General features: G+C 41.9%; 1 protein-coding gene across 4 annotated transcripts in view; it reads right to left on the reverse strand.

The window, feature by feature from the left end:
- The window catches only part of FAM227B (family with sequence similarity 227 member B), a 211676-nt gene extending 200786 nt beyond the window's left edge, over positions 1-10890 (reverse strand). For 3 of the 4 annotated variants that reach the window (XM_073303962.1, XM_073303960.1, XM_073303963.1), the window contains exons 1-3: positions 10842-10890; positions 3723-3776; positions 1377-1626 (exon numbers count right to left, since the gene is read on the reverse strand). In XM_073303962.1, the coding sequence (XP_073160063.1) occupies positions 1377-1626; positions 3723-3773 (301 nt within the window). In that variant the 5' untranslated portion in view covers positions 3774-3776; positions 10842-10890. Of the gene's footprint in view, positions 1-1376; positions 1627-3722; positions 3777-10803 lie in introns of all 4 variants that reach the window. The other variant, XM_073303961.1, reaches the window with a different exon arrangement.
- Positions 10891-10965: the final 75 nt, after the last annotated feature.

Raw genomic sequence — 10965 nt, forward strand, 5'->3', positions numbered from 1 at the left:
TATCAGGTAGCCCAATAGGATACAATGAGCATTCCCAGACTTTGAAAAATCAGGATGAATTTATATATAATTGTGTGGATATATCTTAGGAAATACTATAACTAATATTCAAAGAGTGTTCATCAGAAAAATAATAAAATAACATTTTTCTATGTACATGGAATTGAGTATTTTGTCATTGCAGTGAAGAAGCCAAGCAGAAATAATTAGATTTCAGCTCACAGATAAATTAATAAATCAATTGACAATCCTACTGTATCTACAATATCAGGACCACATCTCCCAGGAAATTCCAATATATACATAATGCAGAAAATAATACTGAAATCAGTTTACTAATATTTTCAAGGTACAAAATTTCATAAAATAGTAAATATAGAAGATAAATACTGGACAAGATTCTCAGCTAATGTGTACTGGCATATCTCTACTGAAGTCAATATCAGTTTATCTAGTTAAATATTCAAACACAATTATTTAGTTGCAATAATGATATCCCTGCAGCCATAGCAATTCAAGGTACAATCAGCTAAGCTACTTCTAAGGAAAACCAATGTGCTACAGGTGCTGATGATTCAAGAAGTGGCCCTCCCCTTTCTAACCCACTATTGAACCAGAGGCCCAGCATGGACTGACAATGCATTGCTGGAAGTGTCTTTAAGATGAGATGTAAAGTTCAGGTTCTAATCAACTGTGGTGACTAAAGACAACACTTTCAGCCAGAGGGTATTTTTTGTGTTCACTTATCTGAGCCTCACTGATTGCACCAAAGGAATGCATATATATTTTGTGTAGGTGAATTGTAAGTATCCATTTACTCCCTTCCCCCTGAAGCAGGTGGACCGGGAAAACAGTTAATTGGCAGAGCCTTGGCTCCACATTCCCAGTGCATCAGACAATGTAGCTGAACTAGTGTAGGGTTATTGTAATTTGTTGTAAGTATAGGAAACAAGAAAGGAATTATGCCTCTTTGAGGCACAGGGACTCCCTGGACTACTCCTACAGTGATACATCTTATGCATATGTTTCCCAGAACTACTCCTGAGGCTACACCTTATGCACCATCCCTTACTCAAGGCTATACATGAAGATACAATCTAGCCCTATTGAACACTGCATGATCATTTTCTACTGTTCAAGTTTCATTCTACTTTATTTCACTGGATGTTTATCCAATTCTCTGTCTATATATACACACTGCCTTCCTCCCCCACCTCCCCCATACTAGACAGCATGCTCTCACATCTATTTCCAAAAACTGAAACTTAATCACAAGGGCTATGCCAGAATTTAAACATTGGGAAATGAATTAAATTACTTCATTCACCTTTCAACCGTCATTCCCAGTAGTAATAACTAAAATAATTGCCCATTACTTTGCTCTAGTGAAACACGATGGTCATCTTCCTCTGTTGGTCTTTGTTGAAAAGAAAATATTTTTTCAGCGTGTTCCTTCAATTCAGTTGTGCACTCATTTAGTCTCTTCTCCAAATCTGAGACAAGGCTGATTTGTACTGGAGCATTTTCATACAGAAACTTAGAAATAGCATCAAATGAATAGTTATTTCTTAATTTGTCCACCAAAGGACGATCTTCATCTAGAAAGGGAAATCTTGGCCAATCATCCTGCAATAATTACATGTTAAAAATAATTACTCATAAGCATAATCAAAAATGTTAAAATAAAATTAAGACTCAATCATATGTGACATTTATATTTTTAAAATGCATTACAGTTCCAGTACAAACACACTTTTCCTATTCATTTTAATGACCTCTAATTTTGACATCATTGTTTAAAGGACTCTAATTTCTTCTTATGTTGAATAGTGCACTCACATTTGGTTACATCAGTCAGCAAAAAAAAGGAATGGGCCGGAGAAGGGCAGAACAAATTCACGTTGGGAGAAGGGCTTTATACAAGGACTAATTAACAAGACTAGGACTTTTTAGTTTGAAAAGGAGACATCATGCATGGAAGAGTTATCATGGTTCTAAGGACACAAATAAAGTCCTTTGTAATTTATGTTCTCTGAAAGTATAGTAATGTCTTCTATCTGTGGTGCATGCCCTTGGAAGCAGAAGCACGGATTAAGGTACTCAATCCAGAAAAGCATTTAAAACTAGTGCTTAATTTAAGGCAAGTATTTAATCCCATTGAAGTATTTAAAATTACCCATGGGATTAAGTACTTTGCTGGAACAGGGATTAAATGCTAAAGTGTACAATCATAATAAATTGATGACGACTATACCAGATTGGACAGTGTTCAACCCCAGAGTAAACAGTAGACATGTTCTAATCCAGAGATCGGCAATCTTTGGCACGCGGCCCATCAGGGAACTCTGCTGGCGGACCAGGACGGTTTGATTACCTGCAGCGTCCACAGGATCAGCCGATCGCAGCTCCAACTGGCTGTGGTTCGCCATTCCCTCAGCCTACACCAATTCCCACAGGCCCCATTGGCCTGGAATGGTGAACCGCGGCCAGTTGGAGCTGTGATCGGCTGAACCCGTGGATGCAGCAGGTAAACAAACTGGCCCGGCCCACCAGCAGAATTCCCTGGTGGGCCACATGCCAATGGTTGCCGATCCCTGTTCTAATCTGTTAATAGTGTTGCTCCTTTTGACCTGAGCTGTTAGCCAAAAATGTGGGGTCCAGTATGTTGTTGCAGTTAGGAGGAGAAGGGGGTGATAGGTATTTCTTTCATGCAGTTTTGTATATTTACAAAGAATGTATGAAGTTCTGTGTCTCTGAATGCAGAAGCAATCAAATAGCAGGAAACAGCTTTCTTTGCTCACAGTACAAAGAGCACTCTTTTCACGCTACACCCCAACCCAAAAACCTTGCCCCAGAAATCCCACTGTGCTTTCATTATCTCCTTCAGGCTGCCTCTCCCTCAGTCTTTCCCTGGTTTATGTCTCCCATCAACCCACCCCAAAATAATACTCAACAAAAGCTCCTGGGTGGGTTCACATACTTATTTTCTCTTCGCTGGGGGCCTATCCTTACAGTTATGTTAACTGAAGGGTGAATTCACACCTGTCAATCTCAAATGAGGTTTTAACTCAACCCATACAAGGTTTCACCCAGATATCAAACTAATCATCCCCTGTAACGAATAGATATCAGTCCATTGCAGTGTTCTCTCTCTCCAAACAAGAATGGATGATTGGCTGAAGCATCACTAGTAATCAGTCTTAATATGGAATGATTTGGTGGTATACAGTTTGTAGAATTTACAGGGAGATCAGGAAAATCTCCCCTATAAGCTTATCAATGCAAGACAAGGTAGAATGGCTAGAATAAGCAAAACTGATCATTCCCCCTTTCACAGTTACCAGAACTTTTTGTCTTTGGGTTTACAGCCTTGCCTTGTTGTTATGGTAATAAAATTGTGGCCTTGTCATCTATTTTAAACAAGGCATGAGTCAGTGCTCTCTCAAGCATGCCCCCCACAATAAAACAGGAATTACTGCTACAACAGACACAAAACTTCCTCCACGGCCTATCTATGAAAAAAATGCAGGTTAACAACAGAAGTGCTGTTCTCTGGAAAGTTTGCCATTTCTACAAAGCACTTAGTTTTCACTGCCCACGTTCAAACTTGGTTTTCAATATTTATATTCATATGGCTTTTCCTCAAGGCCTTGTTCTTGCATGTTTACTCCACCACACAAACACACACACGAGTAGTTAAAATAATAAGCATTTCTACTTACCAATTTCTGAGACTGTAAGAATTCTTCAAAAGTACCAGGAGGCCCTTGCATTTTCTATCAACATACAAATATGAATTACTCTTATAAAAATACCTTATAAAATTAAGATAGAATTTAAGGTACTATTCTTAGTAAACAAAGCAAACACCATGATGTATACAGTATATGCTCATTAGTTAGCACTAATAAATGAGAGTGTTACCAAATTTTGATAATTAATAAACATGAGAACAAGTGTGAAGACAAGAAAGGACACAGCATCACAAAAATGTAGTCTTTCATGTATTTTGACTAGTGTGAAATATTTATAAACAACACTTTTTAGTATATTAATATATATACTGTAATATACTTTGTAAAAGTAGGAAAGTCTCTTAGTATGATAATCTGTATTGTTCTTAACAATTCAATTTTTGCTTAGAAGTGAGGAGAAGTATCACGTTTTCAGATTAGCAAGTAGTCCCATATAAATCAACCCATTGACATTTCCTGAGTTTAGGGCAATTAAAAACTCAATCATAATTTTAAAAAAGTCTGGGCAGAAAACTAGTCTGAGAAATCTTTTAGAAAAGTTATGTCACTGAAAATAGGGGCCTGGTATGGGTCACCACTGACAATGCCAGATTCGGGACAGACTGCAAGAAATAGGGCAGACACCTCCCAAAACTGGTGGTTTATTCTATAATTAGATTTCACAAAGCTAGTATCACCACATTGGTAAGCAATAAGTCGAAACAAGAAGCCCGTAAGCATTCCAGCCCCTGGCTTCTTTCTTAGTTAACTGGACTTTTATGATATAATGATTATTAAAATCAAAATACCACACACAGGGTTCTTCCAATCCCAAAGGACCAGCCACTATCCCCAGGTCAATATAAACACTTCAGGATCTCACCAAAATACCATGCTACAGTCAATATTTAGTAAACTAACTGAAGTTTTATTAAGAAAAAATGAAAAGAAGACAGCTATTAAATGGTTAAAGTGAATCATATATTTTACAATTGATTTCAGAGCCTGTAGATCAGAATATATTGAGTCCAGTTGTTCAGCATAGGTGTAATGTCTGATAAGTCTGTTTTAGTGTCAGACTCCTTTCGTAAGTTTGTCAGGGTTTAGGCAGAATAGATTTGGGGAGTCCTATCTTGCATTTGGAATAGCACCCTGAATAGCATCTAGAAAGACCAGAGCTACCAGATCTTGCCCAATGCTTCTCTTTTTATAGCTGAAACAGGCTAGAAAGCTGACCATCGTCATCCCTACGTGGGATCTTCCTTTGATGAAGAATGAAGCAATACAGAAAGCTTGTGGTCCTCAGTATGACCCATGCTTCCGTTGATGGGCCACTCAATTGCTGCAGCCATTCAAAACTACTAAGGTGGTTTACAAGTGTTTTTTCAATGCAATTCAACAAGCTTTAGATGGTAATGTTATTGACACAGGCTATTTTAGTAAGCTTCATCTCAAAGTTAAATACAGGTTTTTCATCTACTAACAATTGAGTATAGTTGCATATATAATGTAAAGGCAATATAGAATTACAGGATATGAAAAGGATTTAGCCTCTACAAGCTAATTTGGCTACATTGGTAAACTTTCAACAGGATATAGATAACCACAGACAAACACATTTAGCATCTACTCTTGATTTTTATCAATACAAGCGAATGGGCTTATGTTTATCAGCCTAATTAACATCTCTTTGATACCCACACACAATCGCAATGCCTCTTGACATGGCTTTAAGAGTCATAGCCAGGTGAACTGCCTGTTGCTTTCACTCCAAGCTGGCATGCTTACACCTACTCCCCACAGTGCTCCTTGGCTGTGGCTCTGCATGCCTCTTGGTGGCACTGTAGGAGCATCAGCTGTCGATGGGCTCTGCAGACCAAGTTCTAATGATCCCTGAATCCTTACATCATCCTCCACTTCAGGGCCCCTTCTTCTGGGTGAGTGCTGGACCTGGTTAATCCAGCTGGTTTTGATGAAGCCTTTTTACCAGGTCAGGGGCATGGACATAGGCAGCGGGCTCCCAGGAGCATTCACTGGGCCCATTGCCCTCCCAATCAGTTAGGTAGCACAGTCTCGCCCTCTGCAGTTTAGACTTGAGGATAGAGTGGCCTATATATTCCTCGTGCCCATGGACCTTGATTGGCAGGGGCAGCTGTTGGGACCAATCGGGAAAGCAGTACTCTTTGTAAGGCTTCAGGTGGGATACATAGGAAATGGTATGTACCTTAAGAGATCAATGGAGCTGTAATTTGAAGGTGACAGGATTGATTTACTGAAAAATCTGGAAGAGTTCAAGAAACTGGTGGTCTAGAAAGGATTTGTAGTCCCTTTTTGCATCTTTGAGATGGTCCTTAAGCTCCTCCTGGATACAGTGAATTTGCGAGATCCAGTCACCAGCTGCTGGGTCCAGGGAGGCCTCTGGCAAGGCTGGTTGGAAGCAAGGGTGGAAACCCTAATTGGCAAAGAAGGGACTCTGCCCCATGGAGGTGAGGTTGGTGATGTTGTATGAGAACTTAGCATAAGGAAGGAGGGAGAGTCAGTTGTCTTGATGGTAGCTGACAAAACACTTTAGGTATTGCTCTGACACTTGATTCATGCTCTCCATCTGCCCATCTATCTGGGGTAGTATGTGGAGGAGGTAAAAGCACAAACATCCATTAGCTGGAGCACTTCATGCCACAAAAGTGAGACAAACTGTGGACCCCAGACTGAGGTGATACAGGTGATACAGCCTGGAAGTCCATGAACACAGAGTACATGAACCACTAGGAGCTCATTTTTAGGTGTTTTAGGTGTTTCAGCAGAGGGCAGGCAGGGATGAAGTGCACCATTTTGGTCAGTTGGTCTACAACAGTCAAAACCATGGTGTGGCCATCAGAGGCAAGGAGTTCTGATATCAAGGATGATTGAGGCCCAGGCTCTAGGCAGGATCTCCAGGGGTACTAGGACATCAAGGGGCATAGTACAGGGTGTCTTGGTGCACACCCTCTGGTCACAAGAGTCAATGTCATCCCGGACTTCAGATTGCATAAGAAGGCCACTAGAACAAAGGAGAAGCTGTGCGGAACAACTTAAGGTGGCCAAAGTGGTGTCATGGCAGAGATGGAGCACTTCTAGACAGGGGCACCTTGTTGGAACATATATGCACCCATGAAGGTAGGTGATGCCATCCTGTGTGGCACATAGCATTTTGGTTCTGGACCTCATTTGATCAGGATGTCCTGTTATTTCCTGGAATAATGGATTGCTCCACAAAGCAGAATGGATTAGATCAAGGAGGTCTCGGCATATTGTGGCACTAAGGAAGCTGTGAGGCTTTAAGAGACAGGGTGGTTGTTGGTTAGGTTCCTTGCCCTCCTCCCCCTTTCGGGATAAGGTGTCAGCTTTCCCATTCCTGGTTGGAGATAAGTGATGGCGAAATCAAACAGAGAGAAGAATAATGCCCCCCTGAGCCATCTTTGGTTCAAGGGTCAAGGCAAAGACATGTCCTGGTTAATGCTTAATTTGTAATGAAAAAGGTGCTGGGGCTCAACAAATAGGTGCTGGGGCTCAAGCAATTTTTTACATTCAAAACTGATGTAGCAAGCCCAGAGGTGCTGGGGCTAATGAACTGCCAAGCCTAGAAGTGCCAGGACTCAGCCCTGGCAAGCCCTGGCACAAATTAAGTGCTAGTCCTGATGCTCTGCAATAAAAACATAGATTATTGTGCCATTGCCATTCATTTTCTTTCAGGGTCAAGTGTCAGTGGCCCACATCAAACTGCATTAGTTCCTAGCTGGGCCCTGGGGTTTCAGTGTGCCCTCTTCTCCTCCTTTCGCTCATGCAGCTGGTTGTCAATGTGGAGAGAGAGGTCAATGAGTGCTTCAAAGTGGGTCGGGGTCTCAATGTGGGCTAGGTCATCCTTTACTTCCTCACTAAGTCCACACTGAAAATGGTGTAGTTGGGCTGCCTTGTTCCACTCACTGCCAGCAGTGAGTCACTGGAACTAGGCAGCATATGAGGCAGCTGGACCTTGGTGGAGCCTTTGTAGTGCTGCTTCCACTGAGGAAGTATGGTGAGGGTCATCAAAATTTGCAGAAAATGCTTTCAGGAAGGCATTCCAATCTGTTAACACTAGGCTGTTTCACTCCAGCAGCAGGGAGGTCCAATCCAACACTTCTCCAGCAAGCAAACTGATCACTATTTCCCACCCTGGCTTGGTCTGTGGGATACATTCAAGGGCAGCGCAGGAAATGGAGACAAAGTTGGTTCAGGAACACTAGAACTTCTGGTGGTTCCCATCAAAATATTTGGGTAGTGGTACCGTGGGGACCTGTTCAGAGGGCAGTGGCCCAACCCATGCCCGAAGCACAGAATTCCCTTCCTGGGATCATGCAAACTGCTCACAGAATTTCTGATTTTCTGCTAGGAGCTGCACCACTTACGACTGCAGCAGATGGTTCTTGATTTGGAAATGTGCGACCTGCTCCTGAAGATCTGGTATCCCATGGGGTCCAGAGGCTGTTGGTAGACCTACCCTTCCATATCCCTGTGAAGGAGCTCCCACAAAAGGGTTGGAAGTGGGTCTGGGTAAACTGCAAGGGACCAGGACATAGGCAGTCTTGCCTAGTGGTCACAGCTGGGCTGGAATCCACATGTCAGGGACAATAGTCCATGAGCAATTGCTAGAGCCAGGTTCAATAAGCAAGAGTCAGGGTCAAAGTCAGGCCGGGGTCAGAGACCAGAGGTAGTACCAGGCTGGAATTAGGAGGCAGGAATCAGGGTCAGCATCAGGCTGGAGTCAGAGACTGGAGATCAGAAGTACTACCAGGCAAGAGTCAGGCTGAAATCAGAGAGCATACTCAGCTTGGAGTCAGGCTGGGATCAGAGGCTGGAGACCAGGAGACAATGTGCGGTCTAAAGTCACAGCAAGCCTGAAGTCTATGTGGTTGCCCAGACAACTTCATTGGACATCCTCTAGGGTTAAATAGCGCAGTGGCTCTCAATCTTTCCAGACAAATGTACCCCTTTCAGGAGTCTGATTTGCCTTGTGCACCCCCAAATTACACCTCTGTGGGACTATCAGCTGTCCCAGGTTCTACAGATCTCCTTACAATGTCAATATTTTAATGTTTCAAATCATTGTATAAAGCAGAATGCAAAGGAATTAATAGGTTTCAAATACTGTGGAACTCCTTGCCAGACGATGTTGTGAAGGCCAAGACCATAACAGGGTCTTGAAAAGGACTAGATAAATTCATGGAGGATAGGTCCATCAATGGCTATTAGCCAGGGTGGGCTGGAATGGTGTCCCGAGCCTCCGTTTGCCAGAAGCTGGGAATGAGCCAAAGGGGATGGATCACTTGATGATTACCTGTTCAGTTCATTCCTTCTGGGACACCTGGTACTGGCCACTGTCAGAAGACAGGATACTGGGCTAGGCGGACCTTTGGTCTGACCCAGTAGGGTCATTTTTAAGTACTTTTGGTCTCCCACTTAAGAAGTGCTGAACTCTGGCAACTCCCAATAAAGTGCTTCTTAATATCAAACACATGAAGATATTATTTGAATAAAATAGCAGATGGTACCATTTAGTAAACTCTGTTGTGACAACATTTTAGCAATAAGAATCGTGGGACTATTATAGAATAAGCTGCTGTCCTGGTCATATAAACGAAAGCTTTTTCCACTTACAGTGTCACAAAAGGTGAAAAGTTAGTTCTTGAAAAAAGAAGCTTTGATACTGTAGTGTATATCACTTTACAAACCTATTGTGACTGCCATAGAGTGACAGTGAAATAATCGAACTCCTGTGAAACGTAGCGACTTTTTTTTTCTCTGCAGTATATTACACATTGCCAACAAGAAAACATGTCAAGCCAAAAGCAACAATAAGATCTGGTTAAATATTGCTCTCAGTTATATCCATGCACTCTCATTGAAGTCAATGGAATTTCATCAGTGTACTGTAACTGAGATCAAAATTTGGCATAATATCGGTCTATAATGTCAGCATTTTGCCAAAGAATATTGTCTACAATACCACTATGAATAATATACCACAGACTGCTCCTTTATTGTGTTTCACTGACTCAGGAAAATACGCTGCATTCCAAATTCATTTTTAGGCCGAATCATTTTGATCTAAAGACACAACTGCTGAACACTGAATAGTAATCGTTTGAGTACAAAGACCAATAAGTGACTAAATATTCATTAAATCATTTGGAAATTCATTTTAGTAATATGGCATTATTTATGTTACTAAATCTTAAAGCATAATCTCTCAGTCATGCAAAACTGCAGAGGACAATTTGTTTCCAAATCTAAAAGAAGCATTTTTTTCTTGAGGGAATCCAAATTTGGTAGAAATTTGTGAAAAAATGTAAATGTCATGACAAATCAGGTACATTTCATATTTCATTTGAAATACTGAAAACTTCTGGATATAAGTCTGTATGTTCAAATTGCAACTATGAGTGACCAATGTACAACAAGAATGGCAAAAGCCTGAAGCATTATTAAACGTACTAAAGTACATTAACAAATAATAATTGTTTATCTTGTTGTTTATCCTCGACCCCTATCCCTGACACCAAACAAGTATATATGATAAATATTTATTTTACCAGTTTAATACGTTATTTTGGGGCTAACGCAGAAACACACTAAGCTTTCAGCAGCACTACACTATTTTTGTAATAAAACCTAAAATTTTTTGGTTATTTTCCTATTTTCATGCTTCGCATCAGTACTCTTGAGTGCCTGTTTCAACAACTTTTCCTTCCTCGTTAACCATGACACACACAATGGGGGAAATATCCCCCTGGAGACAAGCCATTCTGTGAACAAAACAAGACCCCCTTGTCCCCTCCTTTGCGTGGATCCAGGACCACTTCTGAGACGGGGTGCACGACTGTCCTACTCGGGATGCCCAGAAATGGGGAAGGGACGAACCCGACTCCTGCGATAGCTGCCCCTCCCCTTCAATTCAAACCACGGCTTGTATCAAACCCCAAATCCCAGTCCGCGTGGGGCAGAGAGAGGCAGAAGATTAAGGGAGGGGGCCTCTCCTTTTCCCTGCCCTTACCCTCAGGAACCCCGCACGGTGCCGCGCACCCTCAGTACCTGCCCCTGCCCCAGCAGCGAACGGCGGCAGCGGCGGCAGCAGCTCTGGCCGCTGTGTACCGTTACTAAGGCCCCCTAGCAACCAGGCGTCTCCTAAAAAGCGCTCCCTCGGGTGGGTTCTTCC

The sequence above is a fragment of the Lepidochelys kempii genome, chromosome 10 (genome assembly GCF_965140265.1).
Source record: "Lepidochelys kempii isolate rLepKem1 chromosome 10, rLepKem1.hap2, whole genome shotgun sequence".
NCBI classification, from domain to species: domain Eukaryota; kingdom Metazoa; phylum Chordata; order Testudines; family Cheloniidae; genus Lepidochelys; species Lepidochelys kempii.